This window comes from Carcharodon carcharias, chromosome 8, assembly GCF_017639515.1.
Source record: "Carcharodon carcharias isolate sCarCar2 chromosome 8, sCarCar2.pri, whole genome shotgun sequence".
Classification (NCBI taxonomy): Eukaryota; Metazoa; Chordata; class Chondrichthyes; order Lamniformes; family Lamnidae; genus Carcharodon; species Carcharodon carcharias.
The window spans coordinates 44,783,128-44,807,155 of NC_054474.1; the positions used below are offsets into that span (position 1 = coordinate 44,783,128).

Consider the following 24,028-nt stretch of genomic DNA (forward strand, 5'->3'; position numbering starts at 1 on the left):
GGCCAGGCCAGGTAAGGACAGCAGATTAGTGAACCAGATGGGTTTTTCCTACAATGGTTTCATGATCATCATTGGACTTTTAATTCCAGATTTTTTTTTATTGGATTCAAATTCCGACATCTGCCATGGTGGGATTCAAACCCAGGTCTCTGGATTACTAGTCAGGTGACAATACCACTAGGCCACTGCCACTGCCTCCCCTTCACCTCCATAAATAAATGGCAAAAGAATATAGACAACATGCAGAAAAGTTTTTTAACACCATTAATGGTTAGGATCTGGATTGCACTGACAAACTTTGGCTGTGGCAGGTTCAATCATGGTTTTCAAAAGGGAATTGGATGTGAAGAGATAAAAAATGCAGGGCTATAGGGACTAGCTGTGTCACTCTCACAGACAGCCAGCATACACACAAGATGAATTGCCTCTTTCTATGTTGTAACCATTTTATGCTTTCATGATTCTATAATACGCAATCAGTAATGTAACTCAGCATTAAATGGTGCTCAATTACAAGCTGATTTGCTACAGCAATACATCTAGGTTTAGCTTGGAATAAAATCTTACCATAGCTGCACTCACCAATTTTGTTCTTTTATGAAATCAAAAGAATATCATATCAGTGTAGTATCCTAGAAATGACAAACGTTTGGAATAGGTGCATTTCCATAAGGACAAGGACAAAATCCCATTGTCTGTTGCTTTTCCTTAAATTGCATACTGAATCACTACAAAGAGTTCCAAATTCTGTTTCTTGTTGCTATACTTTTATGCTACAATTTCATAGCTGTATTACCATGTTTGATATTGCACACATACAGTAGTGGCAGAGTTATAAGGACACATTTTTCTTTCATTGCACTTGAGCACAAAAGATCATCTTGGCATAGTGCACAGATGAAATTAGGATGGAAATATTGTATTTTCAGACAGAGCTCAATCAACTTATTGGTCTTTTAAATTAGTGGATAGAAAATCAGGAGGGCTCCATTATGATCATGCAGGTTTCTCCATCTCAGTTTCCTTTGTTCCCTTGCATTGTGGTCATTTCAAGATGAACCATGCCTTTATCTCATACCGTTAACTCTAGAATATCAATTGCTTTTGTCCAATGTATCAAATTTGAAGCCAATAGGAAATAAACAAAGTACTCTCAAATTACTAAATGCTAGACAAAAGCCAAATAAAACTGTTGTAAAACTCTTCCAAAGCATTTCTGCTACAAGCACCTCTGGTGGTTCAATGGATAAATGTGCAGAGAATGAAAAATCTTATGTTCAACTCTTGATCTGTGCTAAATTAGCTAATCTTAGCCATCAAGATAATGTCATCAAATTTATTAATAACATTTGACTAATATTTTGCTTCATATTGTAGTACATCAGCAATCTGAATGATTTGTGTATATTTTTATTTATAAATATTGTGCATTTCCTTATACTGTATATTTAAACTATACATTTCCAACCATTACAAGCTGTCAGTCACACATTTCTTTTGTGTCTGTAATTTATAAAACAAAACAGTGCAGTACCACAGGAATATCAACCAGTTATATGGAGATTTGCAAGAACATGGTGCAACATATCACCTTAATTCACAAAAAACTAACTTACTACTGAATCCAAGTAAGTCCAGTAGCCAAAGATGGTGTCCCGGCAGCCTTTGCATTCAGCTAACAGTCTGATGAAGTTTAGAAGTGGTCATTATCTTTATCACTTAGATTTATTTTAAAGGACATAGACGATCTTGATGGTCCACAGGGGAAAAAGGCTGATAAAGCCTAGCTAGCAATGTCTTTCTATCATTAACTTGGCACTGACAAGAAATATGCAAAGCCAGTGGCTCAAACTAGGCTGGGCTTGCTTGTTAAAAGGTAATATTTTGGATATCAATCCTCAGCAAAATTAGATCACAATGAGGAACAATTGCTCTTCTGGTGATTAAGCAAAAAAAAAATAGAAACAAGGTGAGACGTCCTTCATAGAGGATTCTCGCAGTTTGGGGTAGGTGGGGGTAGAACCCAAAAAACCCATAAATTGTAGTTATCACAATGGCATCACATAAAAATGACTGATATTTTCAACCAACACAAAATTATACTATCTTATTGCACATTTAAAAGATAATGAGTGAAAAGTGACCATAAAACTGCTCAGTTCAATGAGGCACATTTATAGGTGCCATTGTTCAGCTGGTCATTTGTTCACTTTGTTGAGAAATTTGTAAGACTTAAGGTCCCTTTTCTTTATATGTAACTGAAACACAGAAAAAAAATCAAAGGTACTCTGATTCTTATTTAATTAACCCTCTGAGGACTGATAAATTAATTTTTAAATTCTGCACTAACATAATAGCAAGGGGCACAGACCACAAAGAGACCAATGTATAACACATAAAATACAGTTTTCTGTACCAAACATTCAAACAATTGAAATATAAATATCCTATCAAGTTCAGACACATTGCAGAGATACTACTGTAGACCTCAAAGGGTTTTATTTAATGAATTTAACCTGAAATTACCAATTGATCATCAAAGTAGAGACCACCATTTTGGCAGTATTTCATGGAAGAGACAAACTTGTGCTTCAACATCCCAGGAGGGAAACATGTATCACAAACTTACTGGAAAAAAAAGTCACACACTGCAAGAGAGTTACACAAAGCTCCAAGGAAAGAACGCGAGTCATCAATAGACCGTTAGTAATGATCCAATTAAAACATCACACAGTGAATACTGAATCTCAGAGTCACACTTTGTTAGGTAAATCAGTGCAAGTCCACTTTACATCGAACTTATCCTGTATATTTCTAAAACAAAAAGTAATCATCAACTTCAACAGCCACTGAATTCAAGAGTAGGAATGTATATCCATCACTTCAGAGTCAGGGGCACTTGTACATTTAGTGCATGAAATCTCTGCCTAAGCCTGCATTACTGACACACAACATATCCAAACTTTTAAATGTGCTTTTTCTTTTAAAATGGAATAAACCCAATAAGTGCCTATATTTTTGTTAAATCAAGCAAGCTAATGGTGTCTGATTGTGGTGCAGCTGCAAGATATTTCAGTCAGGAAATGTTTAGTATATGAAAGCTTTTTGAGAGAATTTCCATGTGAGAGAAGATAAATTTCTTTTTGTCACAAACACCAAAGTCTTTACACTGAACAGCACAGAAACTTAAGTCTGATTGACAATCTGCACACGTAATACATGCAGGAGCCAGAGCAGGGAGTAATGGGTAATCAGACCTAGGAGTGGTCAGAGCCCAGAGTGACCAGGAGCAGGATTGCTACATGTCTGTCCATTTTTTTGGCCAGATAATCTGGTTTTCTTTTTTTCAGTGGGGGTCTGAAAATTTATAAAATGTGACCCTGACACCACAAGTCCTAGTTTCTCACTTTCTTAGCCTGTCTTATGATCTGGAGACATTAAAGTTTCCACTGAATTTTGATCAGCAGCAAAAAACTCATTAGAACTCAAGTCATTTTCCCATCCACTACCTTGCCCTTATTTGGTTCAGGATTCAGTAAATGGGACTGACCCTGCTCAGAAACAGTTGAAGATGAGTGCAGGGAGCAGTCAAAACCCAAAAGTATCCAGGAACTGTCAAAGCCCAAAGCAGGAAACAGAGAGCAATGAGAGCTCAGGAGCACTGCGGAGCAGAGAATTGTCATAACCGGGGAGCAGGAACAGTCTGAGGCCAGGAGAGCCCAGAAGCGTAGGTGGGAGGGGAGCCTGAGCTTGGGGGCAGTCCTTGCAAGGACCTTGCTTATTCTCTATAGATGGTATTTCCGCAGCAGTTCTAGTTGCCATGGATATTTTCGTTCTGGGAACCTGTCAGGTATTTTAATTTTCAGAAAATCTTGGATGCATTTCTCTAGCTCTTCCTCAATTGTCATTTTCTCTTTGACTTTCTTTTTGCACGTGTTGGATTCACGTGATCCACTGGTGAGAGTCCTTAACAGATCACTTTTCCTGCGGAATTCGCTTTGCTGTACTTGTTGCACTGGCCCTTTCTTGGCCGGCCGGTCCAGTGTCTGGATATTGGGTTGCCGGGTGACTGGGCCGCAGATCACTGTCTCCTGTGGGGAACTGGCCTCAGATTGGCTGTCGCAGCTTGAGGTGGATAGTTCATTGCACGAGGTTATACTTTCTCCATCCTTTTCACTTTTATCATTTCTGCAGCCACATTCACACTGTGGTGAGGGCCATCGGGAAGAACCACCTGGAGAAGTGAAAAAAAACAGAATACTTTCAGGATATTAGTTTGATTACTGCAAAACGTTATGACGAAATGCCACTGATTTAAAGGGATATCGTCTTTTTGAGTGTTTTTTTTTCCACAAGCCCCTTCACCCTGAAAGGGACAACAGCTAGAAGGGTGAGGCACTTTCATTGCAGTAATATCACATACAAGTGATATGATGATGTGTCTCAACATGATTTACATCGCCATATTATGTTTTGTGTCAACAAGCAATGAATTGTCAGTTTCCATGAAGATACTATGCCTGTAAAGAGGGAGCTTCTAATTATAGAAATGTTTCCAAATACTGATCAGACTTTTCCGTACAGATTGCATCTAAACTTGTTCTTGGTGTTTACTTATTTAAATACTTATCGAAAATTAAGCCAATAATATGGCTTATTATATTGTATTACTTTATCTTTATCGATTCATTCTTGGCTTTTTCTCCTTCGTTCGTTCTTTCCTTTCTCTAGGCAATGTACCAAAAGGCATCAGGGACACTTTCATTACACTGCCCCTGAGAAATTTTAAATTGTGTGCATTCTATAACCCATTTCAGAATAACATAAATAAAAACAGAAAATGCTGGAAATACTCAGCAGGTAAGGCAGCATCTGTGGAGAGAAACAAAGTTAATGTTTTAAATCGATGACCCTTCATCAAAATTGTGGATGCTACCTGACCTGCTGAATGTTTCCAGCATTTTCTGTTTTTATTTCAGATTTCTAGCATCTGCAGTATTTTTCTTTTGTATCAGAATAACATGTTCTTTGTGTAAAGGGTTAATGGTTATGTTAATTAGGTAATGATGTAAGCATAACATCAGAGTCAGGTGATTAAGAGGCTCCAAGAGAGCAAGACACAGAACAGTTTACGCCCAGAGAACAATGTACTTACCATGAGGTCTTAGTAAATTGTGTAAATAAGTAGTTTCAAGCAAAATATATACTGACTATCTCCAAGTCAGTCACAGAGTAAGTGAAACCTCATCAAAACATGGTGGCAGCACTGGAGGTGGCGGTTTAAGAAACTAAGACCACTGATTGGTAACCCACTGGTGAAGACTTTGGAACAGCTCAACTTCACAACAAAGATGGACAAAATAGAACCTACCTTGGCAGGGGACAGTGAACCACTCGGGATGTCAACAGCCAATGAAAAGCCACAATCACTTCCACAGCCCTTCCAAAGCATTGAGGGTCCGCTACAAAGGCAATGGTTGGAGCTCTGGAGGAGACAGTTTGAAAGGTACAGAACAGTATCGGGCTTACAAGCAAAGGCATAAAAACCCAAGGTCAGTATGCTTCAAAATGGAGCTGGGGGCTTAGCTGATGATGACCTGGCAAGACAAGGAGTCAAGAAGACATTGGAATCCTACAAGGAGATTCTGAGGACCTTCAATAATTACTTCAGCCCCAAGAAGAATCTGGTCATTGAACCGGTGAGATTCAATGAAAGGAGCGAAAGGCTGGTGAATCCACTGATTCATTTGTTAATGATCTGTGTTGACTGGCCAGCAGTTGTAATCAGAGCTTTAAAGCATGAGTTAATTCCTGACCACATCATATTCAATGGGCTTGAGAATGTGCTGTCGGACATTTTGCAAACCAAAGAGGATTTAACATTAGAGAAGGCTGAAGAGTTTGCAAAGCAGGTAGCGCTGTGACAACAGAATTGGGTTACACTTCAGGGAGACATCGAGGTTCAGGGGGGATAGACGTAGTATGTAGGCCCAAAGTTGCGAGCTCCACCCACCAAAAGCCACTGAAAAAGCCCGCAAAAACCGCCATGGAGTGGGAAAAACCCTTCCACCTATGTTAAAATGTTCTAGTTGCAGCGCCAAAAGGCAGCAATCGTCACGAATACTGCCCAGCAGCAGGGGCCGAATGCTTTACCTGTGGACAAAAACTGGGCATATTAAACAATTCTGCAGGTCTAAAGTACAATTGAAAGGAAGAAAGCGAGAACAAGACATGCACAATAAAGATTTCCTGGGGTAACTAAAAGACCCCAACAAGTAATTCTGATCTGGAGAGCTGGAAGTCAAAGGGTACAGGACAGAATTTAAACTACACACTGGGCTGGGCTCACAGTCTTGTCAGATAAATTAGACTAGCTTAATAATGTTGAGATCCAGCCATCAAAAATAAAGCTACAGAGGCAAGGAGGCACAGACCTCAAAGTGAAGGGCCAGATCACTACAATCCTTAGGCAAAACAATAAAGAAATTAATGAAACTCTCTATCCTAGGGAATCAGCAACTTTCACTGCCCAGCAGAACAGCGTGTTTGGAACTCAGTCTTCTACAAAGAATCATAGAGATAACACAGAATGACAGCAAGGTTGTACTAGAAATGAATTTCCTAGGTTGTTCTGGGGATTGGGAAAGCTCAAAAGTGAATATCACATCGCTCTACTCCTGGATGCCAAACTCATCTGCTTATTTACCCCTGGGAGGGTACATTATCTGCTGATCGAGAAAGCCAACGAGCACAGTGACAGGATGCTGCGTCACTGAGTTATCTGTCCTGTTACAGTGCCTACAAAATGGTGCTCAGGTCTAGTGACAGTCCATAAACCTAATGGTGAAATCAGGTTCTGTGTTGATCTGACACAGCTAAATAAAGCTATTCAAGGAGAGATACACCCAATGTTTTCTGTCGATGACAGTCCAACGAGATTGTCCAAAAGTGTTCTTTTTACGAAGCTGGATGCCAACAGTGGTTTCTGGCAGATCCCCCTTGACCAAGAATCAAGATTGTTGACAACATTTATCACCCCTCGGTCACTTTTGCTTCAATCAACTTCCAATTAGCATATACTTTGCACCAGAAATCTTTCAAAGTACTATATCCAACATGCTCAGAGGCAGAAAAGACACTATTTGCGACATGGAAAATCTGCTCATCCATGGTGCTACCAAAAAAGAACACGATCATAGTGTCTGGGAGCTTTTGAAAGTGCTTGAACAAACAGGCCTCACTGAGTGAAAAGTGAGAGGTTGGGAAATCCAACATCAAATATTTGGCCATAGTATACAGCTAAAAAGGGACAACAGTAGACCTCCAAAAGACGAAGAGTGTTGCTGACATATAAAGATTTTTAGGCATGGTCAATCAGGTGGGGAAATTCATCCCAAATCTGTCTGCCATCAACAAACCTTTACAAGACCTGCAGAGAAAGAATCAGCATTGGTATTGGGGAGTTGACAAGATTGAAAAGCCGCTCATCTCTTCAGACATGCTTGCACATTATGACCCCAAACTGCAGACAATAGTGGCAGCTGATGCATTAGCAATAGGGCTCGGAGTCATTATTCTACAGATCCAGGATGATGGCAGGAAAATATTGGTTTGCTATGCCTCATTGACAGAGACTGAAAAATGTTATGCAACAATTGAAAGGGAAGTACTAATGGCGACATGGGCTTGCAAAAAAATTTCAGATTACTCAATGGGCTTACAATTCAGGATTGAGACAGCCCATAAACCTCACTCTACTGAACTCCAAGGAAATTGCTAAGATGTTGCCAAGGATACAGTGTTTCTGGCCAAGACTCATGCGCTATGACTCTACAACAAAGTACGTGCCAGGGAAAAGTCAGAAAACTGCCGACACATTATCGAGAATTACAGTTGACCAGGCTACAGAACATCACTTGACACTCATCTCTGAAGCGAAAGTATATTCTTCATCAATAACAAGTACTCAGGGAGATTAGGAAAGCCCAGCTGAAGGATGCAGAATGCAGTCAGGTCAGAACATACTGCCAAGACAGTTGGTCTGAATATGTCCCAAGCTGACAGGTGTTAAGACAATATCACAAGCAACAAAAACATCTGACAATTGTTGGTGACCATCTAGTATTCAATGACGGGCCAGTAATCCTGAGAGTGATGCGCGAAGACATTCTCCAAAAACTCCACAGTGGTCATTTGGGCATTACCAAATGCAAAGCACAGGCACAACAATCAGTATGGTGGCCGGGAATTTCTAAATCTATTGAAGAATTTATTTTGACATGCCATACCTGTGCCATCAACAGACAAGAACCAACAGATGTTGCTACCATCAACGGTTCCATCAAGGCCTTGGCAAAGTCTAGGAATGGACCTATTAGACTTCAGAGAAAAAAATCTACCTTATAGGCATTGACTATTACCCTCACTGGCCAGAAATCAGCAGACTCCATACCACAACCACAGAAGCTGTGGTAAAATATTTGAAACGTACTTACTCAATCCATGGCATTCTGGATGAGGTCAGCTCGGACAAGAGTCCACAGCTTACGATTGCACACTTCTAACAATTCGCAGTGAATGAATTTCACTATGTGACCAGTTTGCCACACCATCTGCAGGCTAATGGAGAAGCGGACAGAGGGGTAAAACCATGAAAATGAACAATGATCTAGAGCGAGCCTTACTCAATTTCAGGGCAACGCCATTAGGGAATGGCTACTTGCCAGCTGAACTACTGATGGGGAGAAGGCTAAAGACACAACTTCCTTCATTGCAACATCAATTGAGACCCACCATCAACTTAGAAGACCATGGGTGGAATTTTCCATGTCTGCTGGCGTCAGGCATGTTCGGCGGCGTGAGTGGACAAATGACAAAAAGGCCAAGAATTGGTTTCATAATGTCATGAAACTGGTTTGTGAGCATCTGCTCAGCTGGTTGATGGCAGTCATGTCTCCCGCCATTGGATGTCGGGAACCTCATTGTAATACATCTGCATATCATTACAAGGCTAACCCACTGGACTCATCTCCCCCCCCCCCAACAATACTGGATCGTCCACCCACATCATGATTGCACACCAACATGTTTCGCAACAGCACATAAGCGACATGCACTTGGCAAACTGTACTTCACTCAGGACTTTGAGGTTTGTTTGCCTACCTTGCTTCGGGCAGCACTCCCAGTCATCAGTGCTGGCTTCACAGGCAGTACCACAACACTGTTAGGGGGGCTCACGGGCAGGTCTCTACCTACCAGACCAGCCATAAGGCAGTGATGTCTTTATATGGCTGCAGAGCTGGGGCTTGCCCGGGGAAGCGGAAGAAGTGGCCTCAGGCAAGGGAAGAGACTGCAGGGTGAGGCTATACTGGGGAAGGTGGGGGGGTATTCCAGTGTATGTGTGGGGGCACAAGATGATCTGTGCAAGTTGCCTCAAGATGGTGAGGGCTAAGGAGCCAGCCTCCAGAGGAGATGAGGCCAGATGGACATGTGACGGTGTGTGAAAGAATGAGTGGTGATATCCCCTGAGCTCGCAGTGAGTGAGATGTCAGTGAACGTGTGATGGCCTTGTGAGTGTGTGAGTTTAGAGTGATGAGATAGATGCCTTACCCTGGCAGCATGGATGAGATCATTCATCCTGTATTTGCACTGGATGGCCAACCTGTTCTGTGCAGCATTGTTGCTGATCACCACTGCTATTGCCTACCAAGCTGGAGTGTAATGTTGCTGCCCCTCCTGCGGCTAGAGTGGGGGTAAGGGTCATCAGGGTGGGTCTCCGTGGCATCCAAAAGGCGCTCGAGGGACGCATCACTAAACCTAGGGGCTGCAGTCTTTTTGCCTTTCAGGGCCATCCTGTCTTCTGTGCAGCAGTTCTGGGCTAGGAACACTATGGGCCTAGTGCTGGGAAATGGGATTAGAATAGTTAGGTACTTGTTTGACTGGCGCATACTTGATGGGCTGAACGGCCTTTTTCTGTGCTGTAGACCTCAATGACTCTAGCACTGAGAGGTGTGTGCACGGGTTAATTTTAAAAATGGCGCCCAGCGTGATGAAGCAGTGAGGTGATGGTGTGGCAGGCAAATGAGAGTCCGCCTGCCACGGAAATGGCATGTTCCTGGGAATGCATTATTAATGCGGGGAGTTTGGGATGATAAGGCATGAGAAGCCACTATTGCAGCCAGCGGGTAAAACGTTGTTCTTCCCATCCACTACGGCACTTAATGTAAATCTGGGAATTCCACCCCATGACTGAGTAAGGTTTCACGAGCAAACATACAAAGAGAAACAATCTAGCTGATTTAATCACTGGCATAGAGTGAGAACACTACCAATGTTAGAACTGGGCAAAAGGTGTTGGCAAAAGACTGTCAGGTGGAAGATACAGTAATAGAAAAAATCAGTAGCCACCATCATACCTTGTTGAAACACCACTTGGAGTTCTCCAAAGAAACAGAAAGGCTCTGATACACTTAGAAGCCACAAGGAAACAGTCATTCCAGTATTCCCATAATGAGAGTGACAAGATTAACTCCACTGCAACATTCCCAGAAATGATGCTCGACTCCAGGAACTGAGTGCAGCCCAACACCCTCGATCAAGAATACTCAAGTTGAGATGAGGGAGAGTTGTAAAAGCACCAGATAGGCCCAACCTGTGAGGTTATGACTTTGGGGTGAGATGGTGGAACTGTAAATAGTTTTTTAAAAATAGTTTAACAAAATAATTTAACAGTTTTGGGATTATACTTGGGCGGAGATGTAGAGTAAAGGGTTAATGGTTATGTTAATTACACAATGATGGTAATGATGATGTAAGCATGACATCAGGGTCAGATGGCCAAAAGGCTCCAAGAGAGCAAGACACAAAACAGACTGTGTCCAGAGAGCAACATCCTTCCCATGAGGTCCTTGTAAATAGTGTAAATAAATATTTTCAAAAAAAAACCTAAAAACTGATTATCTTCAAGTCACTCAGAGTAAGTGAAACTTCATCAGAACAGTTTGTTTACCCATTAAATTTGCAGAGATTGCGATCAAAGATGAAATAAATAATTCCAAATTCCATTCTACAATGCAAGATTACAGTTAACCTATATTTAAGTACTATAAATATTATCTTGTTTGGTCTCCCTTAACCAAACAAAAACTAAGTCTGTATCTAGAAATCAGGCAGAGCCGTTCCTGGTTCCGGCATTGAGAGGAATCCATCAACAGAAGTTCACTTGAGTGCCTTCACAGAGGGTGGAAAACAAACCAGGTTGTATCTCAACCTGCTCTCTGTGTGTCCATTGTCACATGGGAATCTATGCCCACCAACACATAGATCGATGCATTTCGACAAATTGTAAATAAGGGAACAATGGCCTCCATTGTGTTTCATACCATTTGAAAAACAAGAATAATGTAGGGACCACCTGCTAGGTCCCAACATCTGCCAGAGGGGCATTGAGCCTGACCTGTGTAAGGAACCTGTGCCAGTCGGGTAAGACTGCAACCGTGCACAGAGCAAGTTTCTTTGAAAGTTTTGCAGCATACTAGCCATTTCTTTCTGTCAAAGCAGCAGGTCCCTTCCGCTTGTAGCTATTTGATTTAGCCCGTGGAAAGGCACAAACTTCTGAGAAAATCTGCTTCCCCTATAGCGCTGGGCTGGAAAATGGCTTGAGTCAGGAGAGGTATCAAAGGAGCATGCATTTGCATACTGTTGGCAGGCATCTGTGTCTTTTGTAGCGTGATTGGGTTGTCAATGTCAGTTTGAGGTGTTGGAAGGTAAGTGTGTCTGCTGCACTGTTGCAAAAAGAAAAAAAGTGGTCAGTTTTTCAATAGGTTGGTTTTCATACTTCCATTGATTGCAACAGGGAAATTCTCACCTTTTAAATTCCCCTGATGCTCCGAGCAAAATTGGATGCATAGACGGTCCTTATACCTAGCCTTCTGTGGTATAAATGGCAAGAGGTGTATTACAGGGCATTGTAACACCCCTGTCCATTCTTTGATGGCTGTATTATACACCTGCCCCCAGCTCTAAAAAAATTCTGACTGCAGAAATTTGTCCCGTTTCGGTAAACTAATCTTGATTATCTGGCAATCTCCATTTCCTGCCAGCTTGCCTCTCCTGCATTAAGATAGTTAAGGATATTGCAATGTTCCAAGGGAGATCTTGTATAAAATAATGGCCCAGATTTTCGCCATGACAGAGTGACTCTCCGTCATGACAAAAATGACAGACAAGCCTGGAAATCCTAAGTTCCACCCCTGAACGTGATATTTCCTATTTTTGCAGAGGCAGGACTGGAGTTCATGCATACATGGTTTATGGAGGCAGCTGTCCTTTTAAATCATCAAGTGCCTCCACTGAAATGGGATTTTGGTAGGCCAGGAGTGTGAAACCTGGCATGTACAGCTTAGACCAGGTAACAGCTGGTCTGAACTTGGTGGATTCATTTGGATAGCCAGGCTGCCCCTTTGGAGAGGGAAGATATCCCTTTGGATATGGTCCTGGGACACCCTTGAGAGAGGTAAAGCACCCTTTGAGATTGTTAAAAGTAAATATGATTGTGTATAAAAAGTGCATAAACTCTTTGGAACTGTCTAGCTGTCAAAGAACTGGCAAAGCTGTCAGTGCCCTCAAAGCTCATTGCAACTATCAAAGCTGTCAATGGATTTAACTTTCCTGGGCTTTAAAAAAAACAGTCTGGAGTTCAAAAGAATAATCAGTGCTTGATATTTCATTCTGTCTGTTGACATAAGTCTGAAAGCTATCATTATAGGATTTGTGCTGCTATGAATGATTTTACAAACTAAAATTATCACAGTGGAGTGTCTGACAAGTGAGCAGTTTGATTGACAGCTCCAAGTTGTTATAGAATAGAAATGTTTGTTTTCATAAGAGATTAGTTGCTTGAATTTCTATGCATTGAATGGATTTTTATCAATTAGAGTTTTTTTAAATAATGGACATCATCAACAGAGACATAACTATATTAATGTCACATTGTTCCCGAGATTTTCTCATGGTGGACCCTATGTGTTGGCATGCAGGTTGTAAGGACAAATGGTGGTGTGTGGGAGGATGGTTTGGCTTGAGATGGCACTATGTTAGCACGGGGCTATAAAGGGCCATGGAGGGTGGGTAGATGGACATGAGTTGGCATGGGGTTATGAAGAACCATGGGAGGTGGGGAGAGGGATATGTATCAGCTTAAGGGGTATTAGGGGCCATGGAGGTGGGGGGCATGAGGGGCCATGGGGTGGGGAGCATGAGGTGGCATAACTTGGCATGGATGGGGAATGAGGAGTGTGGGGGCGGTGAGGGGGGGATGAGGGAGGGGGGTGTGAGGGCTGGAGGGTTGTTTTTTGTTTTAATTGTATTTTTATTAAATTCAACAAAGTGCCAGAGCACAGAGGCAGGCTTTCAGCCCACACCGCCTCTGCATCTGGCAGCCTCTACACTCATTCCAGTGGCGGCGGGCCCCACTTCTAATCCAGCCCGTCCCTCGAACGAAAATCAGAGCTGCAGGCCACCATTTTTAAAGGTTGGATTTGCTGAGCTGGGAATTCCCCCAACTCTACGTGCCCAATCCCAGGGCAAAAATCTGAGCTAATGTGTTTGAACAACCTCAAGTCACGTCTGGATCATGCCACAGATTTTCCACTTCCATATGGGCACACAGAGTGGACTGTAACATCCTTTCTGAGTCTTAGTGATGTTTCAGCCCTGAAAACACATTAAACTATTCTTTATTGATACTATTTCTCATCAAAGCAACCATACTTAAGTACCTCATCCAGCTATTATTTCCCCAGTTGCTAGGAGCCACTTCTATAAGTATACAGGTTAAATGGATTTAAAGTAAAAAGAACAGATTCCACTTCCCAGGTCTGTTTTTCCAATTTGCAAGTTTCAGCTTTATCTAACCATCTAGCAACAAGCGTATGAGAGTGCTCTACAGTGATTGTAACTTTGTAATTTGTTCTATCCCTTTAGAGAACTGCTTGCCTCTGTTCCTCACCAACTAAGATGACAAGAATGAAATCAATAAAACAGCACACGAAGGACTGCTCGCTCAAATTCCTTTTATGCTACTCTGCTGAAATTCCAACACAAGCTTTGCTGTGCTCTACCCTTTTGCAGATTAGCAGTCTATTGTATTTTACTGAATTTTTAGAGAAAATGGTCAGTTGTTCTGGGTTGGCCCCTCTATATGAAACCACAATTTTGAGATCTAAAAATCTAAAGAATGCACACATCACCCCAAAAATGAGCAACCCCTTATTTATGCCGACAATGGTTTTGATTTGCTTACTTAGGTTTTGTTTGCAGTAATAGAATCCATGGCATGTAGTGTCATTCATTACTGTCAAGCTCAGTGGGGCTCCACAATTTTTGACTATGTTCTGCTAGTTGCAACTGGAATTTTGGAATGTTTGGTGTTGAATTTATATGAGTCCTTAGTGTCGCATGGATAATGGTTAATTTCACACAATGGGAAGATCAGCAGGAGAGAATGAGGTGATCAGTGCACAAAGGCCAGATACTTCAGCTCTGAATCTGCTTGCGATCAGCTTGGATTGAACCTGCAATTTGATTAAATTTGACCTTACAATGTCACTGCAGATATAGTGATTCATCTCTCAATAGGTCTAGCCGTCTTCAAGTGGGTGAAATCGTGATTGCTTTTGTCCATTAAATTATTCCCATAGAAAGTGTTCCAATTTAAATCAACATAAATGGGACCAGCCTACCCAGAGTCACAAGCCGAGCCAAGAAAAGTGCACGCAGCCTACCTCAGATGATGTCTGGTTAATGCTATGGCTCTCCTAAACTCATGTCATGTTCTAGATCAGAGAATACAGTTCAGGAGGGATTATGTTGTCATTCTTATGTCCCTATGTCAGAAACATTTCAACACAAATATACAGTAAAAACAGAATGAGTGAATGCTATTTTTGCAATAGTATTATCAATATATGCCAGCAAGGTTTAGCCTGAGATGAAGATGATGAAGAGTATGATAATTCTATTGGGGGATGGGAGGGAGACAGTTTTAATAAGAGGCACTCTTCACTTGTAATCTTTCCCCTTAAAAAAAAACAAACAGATTATTGGAATAAGGCTCACAAATACAATTTTTCTGATCTTCCCCGGAGCATCTCTTTCATAAAGTACGATGGTAAATTTAATAAATCCATGCTTCTAGTGATAGCTGCACTTAAAGGCAGCATAGGTTGTTGTAACCCTGTCTCTGGTCTGCATTTCCTTTGAGTACATTTCACTACAGGGAGTGTGTGATATATGAACTTAGCCTGTAAAACATCTATCTGGCCTTTTAATATACTCATGAGAAAGACCTTGTAGAGCAGTTTAGACCATCTTTTATTTCTTTATAGCTTATATCAGATCTCGAAGCCTTGGATTGTTACAGATTTCCATACCAGCTGTTGTACTACATTGACGTGTTTCTATTGACTGCCTCTATTTATTGCAAAATTACCATTCATTTGGGATTCTGTGGGCTGCAGTACAGAAATCTCCATGGGTTCCTCCTGCCACTTTTCCCATCACAGTAATCACCAGAGTTTTACAGTATTTTACCAACAGTTCTTTAGACTGCTGTCAGCTTATCAATGATTGCTGTTTCTACTGAGTCTTGCATTAATGGTTTTAATGACTTGATACATTCTTCACTTTCATTCGGAATCTGCACAGCTCTTACATGCTGATGATTGCACAAATGGTGAAAATCAAGTATATTAGTAGATTGATGCTGTCTACGAACACTTTGATTGGTCCTTGCATTTCAGTTATATCATCAGAAAAGCATTCTGCATTTTTAGACATTTATATTGTTATGCATGTTACAAAAGTGACGCAGCAATGGTTCACCCTTGAATGTGATTTGAAAGCATGTATACTGACCTTCCCATGTTAACCTGTTTGTGTACCTGTACATCTGAAATGGTTTCAGATAACTTTTCATTTTAAGTAAAAAGTTAATTTACTTTGTTGATGCAAATGAAAAAAAAGTGATGCTGTTGGTTCTCATGAATTTTATATAAATCACACAGGTGACATAGTATCCAATCTGCTCTAAAATCCTTACAAATGTGCAATTGTAAAAGTATTATGGGCAGTAAAAAACAACTCCTTGGCTGATGCTGGCCACAACAGCTCGCTTGATATGCAGATCTTAATCGGGCTATGTATTCGACTGGTATTATTTAAATCATGAATAGCGAGGACCAGTGGAAATCCAAAGAGATTTAGAGGTCCACAGATCATTAATACGCAGTAGTCAGGTACAAAAAAAATCAAAAAGACTGATGGAATGTTAGTCTTTATAACTACAAAGCAGGAATGTAGAAGGGAGGGAGTTTTGGGACAATGATACAAGCCCTGGTTTGGAGTATTGTCCACAGCTTAGCCTCAGCATCTTAGAAAGGATATATTGTCCATGGAACAAATGCAGTGCAGACTAATCAGAATGTTACTAGGGCTCCAAGGGCTAGAATATGCAGAGAGATTACATAAACTAGGTTTGTATTCATTGGAATAGAGAAGAATTTGGGGTGATTTGATTGAGGTTTTTGGACTTTGAAAGGAATTTATAGGGTAGATGAGAGAAAAAGTTTCCTCTCGTGGGGATAAGAGGACATAACCTTAAAATCTGAGCCAGGCCGTTCAGGAGGTAAGTTAGGAAACTTCTCTCAAAGAGTGATAGAAATGTGAAATTTTCTCTTACAAAAAAGGTGCAATTTCAACAATTTTGAATCTGAGATTGATAGACTTAAGCCAGCCTACAGCATAAAAAGACATGGAGTGGATGGAGGTAAAATACAGATCAGCCATAATCTCATTGAATAGTGGAACAGACTTGAGGGAGGAATGGCCTACTCCTTTTCCTAAATTCCTCTGTTGCAGTTAAAACATATATATTCTGTAGAAGATACATAACAAGCCCATGGACGGCCATTTATCATGAGAATAGTTATTTTCCTTTTTCATCAAATAATAGCCATAACACTTAGTCATTTTGATAGGTATAATATATACGCTCTGGTTTTATTAGAAGAAAGAGTGTAGGCTGGTTAAATCTGGCACAATGACGGCTGAGTGAGTTAATGCCTAATGTGTTAATAGCCAGAGAAATCCATGCCTTTCACTACACCACTGCATACAGATGCTGGTATATTTGTTTGTTATTCATTAAATGCGTATTTTTTTCCTGTTGCTGCTTTTCATTTCACAGCAAAAGTAAATGTAAACTAAAAAAAGGTTCTGAGGTTCATATGGTTCTCAGTCAATCAAAGGTTGGCTACCCAGAATTTGATGATTTGTGCAAAGTAAGCTGTCACTGTCTCTACAAGACAAAGGGTCACAAAGGCAACATTAATTACAACACTTACACATCTTATCTAATTCAGGTTTGTCAAATCATCACACTTCCCACCTTTCCCTATGCTTAGCAAAAGTACAACTCCATCGATCCCAAATGACAATAGAGTTGATTCACTGGTCTTTAATCTTGTTCAGACAATAAAACATTTTCAAACCAGTGCAAACACTGAATTAAAACAAAAATCTCAGTTCTTTGTCCATTCATACAAAATAGAGCAAGAAATCTTCAACACCCTTGATTTCTGAGGTGATGGAAAATGTTCACAGTAACTACAATCCATTGATGCAATTGCACATATTGGCCTTTTGTGAGAAAGTGCCTGCAAGGACATGATTTTCATTATGGCTGAGGGAGTGGGTGCGAGCTAGAGTTGGGCCCAGCCGACCTGGGAAAATGTTCGAAGGCAGCCACAGAGGCTGCCAGGTGCCAAGGCGGACTGTTTAAAAGAACTGCTTCGGTGCTGTGGGGCTTTGTCGCAGTTAAAATAAAAACAGAAAGGCCTGCCAGTCCTGAACCCTTACATCCCCCACATACTCCCCATAGACCATTTATGCCACCTCATGCCTCCCCGCCACCCTCCATAGCCCCTCATGCCAATATATATCCTACTAAACAACCCCCCTGACTCCTCATGCACCCCATGCCAAGGTATGAGCCCCTGCCCACCCCCTATGGCCTCTCCTGCCCCCATGCCTTGGTATGCCCCATGAAACAACCCCCCTGGCCTCTAATGGCACCTGTGCTAGGGTACGCCCCTCCACCCACCCCCCATGGCCCCTCATGCCCCTTATGCCAAACTGTGGCTCTTCAATGCCCATTGACCCACTATATGCTACATAGAACCAAGGTGTTCTATTGTGACAATAGGATGTGTTAAAAAAAGCTTTAAAAACAGTCATTCATTCATAACTTTCCACTATGTGAAAAAAACACCTTTCACTACAGGATAGTAAAAGTGTCAATCATCCAGACCTTTTAAATTTTCAATAGCTGAAACTGGAAGCACTTGCAATCTCTAAACCTTTGTACATAAACATTATGAAATTGACAGCAGAGATCAGAGAGCCAAAGCTGTCCATCAATGTTTTCTCTTGGGTTCTGGTCTTTCAACAGGCTAATGAATATTTGGGTTTTCAGCCTTGGTGGTGTAGATTGAGGGAGGATATCAGCCAGGAAACCAGACTTGAAAATATTCCTTTTGTTTGCAGAGAACAGGTCCTTGCGTATGAATGCATATTGCTTCTAGCAAGAGTAATTGAGCCACATTATGAGTTTGACTGATTGTCTTCAATTGGTTGTTAGTGTAGCTATTAGTGTACTCAGAATTGTTCAGCAAGTGCTGCCCAAGCATGGAATCACATTTAACAGTATCCATTTTGTCCTGCGTTTTGCCTTTGGGCTGGTTGAGTACAGTCTATACTCTGCCTATTACAAACAACTGAAGGAACATGCTGCTTGATTCGATCAGCCAATCATTGGGATGTATGGCCTATAAACTTGGCAGTACCCTGGCACTGAAATTCATGCACAACGTTGCTCAATTGTATGGTAGACAGGACATCTTTTTGGGCTGATGGCAGCATCCTGTTAGTGGGAAATACCACTCATGTAGCCATTGTATAGTAAGTAGCAAGATGAAATGGCTTCCTTAACCTGGTGCTCAAATTTTTGAGATACTTTGCCTTTCCAAGGTAATTTGAGGTTGACCAGGCATTTTTCAGGTCTGAAAGTGGCAGTCTTTGGCCCATTTGTGAGTTTGCAGGATACATAACAAACAATAACCTGACCAGGATAGGCATGATCCCACAGGATAGCTTTGATGCACTCTATTTCTGCCTAAAGCTTGCAAGGTATGCAAATGGCAAGGGCCCTATTTACAAGATTGCTGACAAAGCCAATCTTGCAGCATGTGGAGCTTTATGAATCCCAATGTGAATACTGAGCAGTGAAGGCATGCTTGTGATAGACAGTAGTGAAGAACCCATTAGTGGATTTCTCAACTCACACATCAAGGAAAGGGAGCTCCATCTCAAAAGCGAATTTGAGCATGGGATTGAATGTATTAAGGTGTGCAAGGAAATCCTTACACAGATTCAAAGGTTGCAAAAGTGTCATATAAATATCAGAAATAAGCAAGGGGTAGGTTAAGGTAGGGCTGATTCCATCAAAAATGCATTTTTCATGGAAACTGTCAAAAATGCTAGCAAGTGCTGGATCTAGAAGGTTTACCATGGCAACACCATATATTTGGGCATACACAGTGTCATTAACTCGACTGCACAAGTTGATAAGTTCATAAGTTCAATGTATACAGATTCAGAAAATGTTGATGCGTCTATATTGCCGTGATATTGAGATATGGTGCAAATGTCAATGATTTCCTTCGTCAGCATGTTCATAAATAAGATCGCAATGTCAAACAAGCACACAGACAAGGAGTTGCTATCAAATGTAAGTCACATATAGTCTTCACAAACTTTAACGAATCCTCCACTGTTATATGTAAAACTCACTAAGAACTGGCTATAGTAACTAACTCAACCATTTGGTCAATTCATGCTGCACAGAATCAGTCATTGATAAAATAGGGTGTAAAAGGACATAATTTTTGTGTGTCTTCAGCAGCCCATACATGCTTGGATGTAGTGAGCCATGAGTACAAATCCTATCATATACATCCCAAGGCAGCTCGTTACTCTTACACAAGTCTAATAAATATTTTTGTAGCTTGCTTTTGAGCCAGGCTGTGTAGTTATGCTTCACGGCAGATCCAATAAACATGAATTTGGAACTATCTTTAAGAACAGTCAACATAATCACACTTGTTTAGAATGGCTACTCCAGTCCCTTTGTCAAGCTGGCAAATATGTGTCGGTTGGCTCCTTAGGCCCTGCAATGAAACTGAACCAATGAACAAACATTCCAGAGTTTTTCTCCCAAATAGGAACTTATAAAGTAACATAAGAAATGGAAATTAATGTAACGAAGTATTTACCTTCCCACCTCCAATATGTTTCCTCTCAAACTGTTCCACACTTTTAAGAAATTGTTTTGTGTTGCCTTTCCAGAGATTTATTTTGAAGTTTTCTGTGCCTCCTTACATGTGAGATCCAAAGCTCAATGCCCCTTCCTGTTCCTTTTTATTTCACAATGGTTTGAATATGCATTCACTCTATTTTCCCCGTGTAGTATAAGAGTCTGGCACATATAGGGTTAACGTGGGACTGACTATAGTACCGCGCACACAGTGATGTAACAGAGCACATGACCCACACCCAGAGTCAGTCTAGTGTTGGACAGAGCTGTGCGTACCAGCAAGCATGGAGACAACTCCTTGCATGTACCCTTCATGTATATTTGTAAATAGTTCTAAGAGTCAATAAAAACTTACAGTTAAACTATGTATGACTACGAAGACTTCTTCAGACCTACTGAATTGTCTCCAACACCCTGTAACACCCAACTTTCATACATGCAGAGTAACAACATTCTCCTGGCTTCTATATATGCACAGTCCTGAATCTTCCCGCATTTCCATACAAATACAGCCAAGAGCTGCAGGAATGTCTGCGGCATGTTTTTAGGTTGGGGAGAGGGGCAGTTGGGGAGCGGGGTGCCAAATCAGTGTCCTGACCTGCACTGTATCAGGAACCATCAACCTGCAGTGAATTTCCCTGAATTGGCCAATTAGAGTCAAGAGGGCATGCTCACGGACACCAGATGGGCACTCAAAGCTGGAAGGCCAACATGAGACTCTCCAGCAGGGAAGGGGCTGCAGCCAACACAGTGTGGAGAGGGAATTGTTTCATAGGGTGGACTCTGGCTGCAATTGTGGCCAGGTAGTCAGGGAGGGCCTCAAAATCTGCCTGGCACGCCGGTCCACCATCTGCTACTGGGAGGCCGCGCACAGGCAGCAGACCTAATCACAAAGCCATGTGGAGACCACAAGCTGACGGGAAAATTCCAGTGACCTCTGATAATAGGCTTGAATTGGTCATAAACCTACCCTAATTGGCTATCAGCAGCTTAAGGGAGGGTAGCCTTCCGCCCCAATCCCACCCAGGAAAATGACCCAGGACAGGACGGTGGCAGCAACTGGCACACCAGCTGTCAGTATGAAATTATGCAGCTGCCCACCTCCGATCTTGCCCCCAAAAGGGGAGTGAAAATTCTGTCCTATTTATTATCTAATCTGATTGTTCATCACTGCATTGAAACACAAAGAGAATGAGGAGAAGGATTATGAAGTAAATGGTACAATTTTAAAGGGCATGCAGGAGCAAAGGCAGCTGGGGGTGGATGGGTTGTGGGTGTATGCACACAAACCTTAGAAGGTGGCAGGACAAGTTGAGACTGTTATTAAAAAGATGAGATCCTTGGCTTTATTTATTTAAAATAGAATAAAAAGCTAAGAGGTTATGCTGAACCTTTAAACAACACTCATTAGGCCTTAGCTGGAGTATTGAGTTCAATTCTGGCACCATACTTTAGGAAGGCTGTCAAGGACTTGAACAGAATGCAGAAGAGATTTAATAGGATGATACCAGAGATGTGGAGAGACTGGAGAAAGTGGGGTTGTTCACCTTAGAGCAGAAAAGGTTGAGGTGATTTGAAAGAGGTGTTCAAAATTATAAAAGGGCTTTATAGAGGCAATAAGGAGAAACTATTTTTAACGCCAGAAAGGTCAGCAAGTAAAGTTCAGAAATTTAAGGTGCTCTGACGAAAGGTCCTTGATTTGAAATGTTATCTCTGTTTTTCTCTCCACAGATGCAGCCAGATCTGCTGATTTTTTCCAGCATTTTCTGTTTTTATTTCAGATTTCCAGCATCCACAGTGTTCTGCTTTTGTTTTATGTCAAATTTAAGGTGATTGGCAAAAACAGTGGCGATATGAGGAAACATTTCATTACACAGCAAGTTGTGACCTGGAAAGCACTGTTTGTGGAAACAGATTCAGTTGTAACTTTCGAAAGAGAATTAGATAAATACTTGAGGATGAAAAATTGCAGAGCTACAGGAAAAGAGCATGGAGATGGGATTAATTAGCTCTATCAAAGAGCTGACATAAGCACATTGGGCTGAATGGCCTCCTGTGCTGCATGATTCTATGTTTCTATGCTTGTAAGCTTGAGCCATAAATGAGAAATATGTCTGGGATAAGAATCATCAATAAGGAAGAATCATCTGCCAATGAAAAATAAGTTGGATAATGGCTAGTGAAATGTATCATTCTCAAACAGTTGAAAAGCCAGCAGTTCTGGAGAAATGGCAATGTTTTTGGAAGTATAGGGATTATTGGTGAATAAATTGGTACTAAAGGATTACTGTAGAGTTTCCAATGTTTCTGTGGAAGGAAGGCAAAATAGCAATCTATGTTAAATGAAAATGATGAAACATTAGACAAGCTAAAGTGGATACACTAATAATTGCTCCCTTTCCAATCTGACTGTTCTGTCCCTGGCTTAAGCCTAGGCTATCCACCAATAATGTAATGAGAGATCTACAAATATTTCTAATAAAACAACAGTTTCAAAAACTAGAAAATTCTATAATTTTCTCCAGGATGCGACTGCATCACCACTAGACCCCAACCTCATCGCATCACAAATGAGAAAAGGTTGTGAATTTTCAACTTTGATTCCAGTGAGTCTTTCTGAACAGCCTTTTGGTATTATTAGTTAAGCTTGTGAAAGCACTCTTTGAAACAGTTTGCATAAAAGGACGGCAGCACTATAATTCCAGCAATAAAATACAAGCTGAGATTCTGCATTTGTATCGTTAAATGCTGGGCTTTAACAGGGGGCCAATTAGCTGTCCAAAATGTAAAGTATGCTGCTAACTCGAGGGTTTATCTTAAAGATTTTAAGCTGACAACAGCACGTAACAGCTATTTTAGAAAATCAACTGCCCCTTAAGTCAAAGAGCAGAACCCATGAACGCAGCTTTAGATGCTACTGAATCTAATAGGCCCACAGGCTAATTAGACATTATGTTGGACAACAATATCTTGAATCCTTCTGTCCTGCTAGAAAGACTAGCTGACTGCTGATATGAACATCAAGATGAACCATTTATACGTTTTGTTTGAAATATATAACTTTAAGAACACATGTCCATAGAGACCATAAATCCTATTAGAGGGAAATAGGAGAGATTAGACTTATCTTTACAGCATAAATTTGAGGTTTAAAGAGAATAACATTGTACCAGTTTAGCTACAGGTTGAGGTGAATTCTCTTTAATGTTTATGGAGTGTACAGGAACAGAGCACAGCAGCATTAGCACGCATTGTAATGGAGGATACTTGACTCTGCCAAATTTTTTCAGGGTCAGGGCCATTTAAAGATGACTGTGTTGATTCCAACAAAATTAATCGAATAGTACAGCAGCAATCCTCCAAGTAATTAAAGTTCCCAATTAGTGATTTTTACTGGCCTCAGTGTTGATTCCAAAATTCCCTGTGGATCTATTGGCTGGTGCTCCTGTAGCTAAGGTTATCTGAGCAGCTCTCTAGTGGGGGGAACGTTGTAAAATGTCCTGTTTTTTAAGGATGAAAGACTAACTTTGAAACTATTACCTACACAAAGCAGGAGATTTTTTACATGACATGTTGAGAGGATCTGCCTGGGCCAGC

At 41.1% G+C, this 24,028-nt stretch overlaps 1 protein-coding gene across 1 annotated transcript in view; it reads right to left on the reverse strand.

The window, feature by feature from the left end:
• Nucleotides 1–3,785: 3,785 nt before the first annotated feature.
• kctd16b (potassium channel tetramerization domain containing 16b) overlaps nucleotides 3,786–24,028 on the reverse strand; it is a 235,489-nt gene continuing 215,246 nt past the window's right edge. The window contains exon 2 of the mRNA XM_041194015.1: nucleotides 3,786–4,234. Coding sequence (XP_041049949.1) covers nucleotides 3,786–4,234 — 449 coding nt within the window. The remainder of the gene's footprint in view (nucleotides 4,235–24,028) is intronic.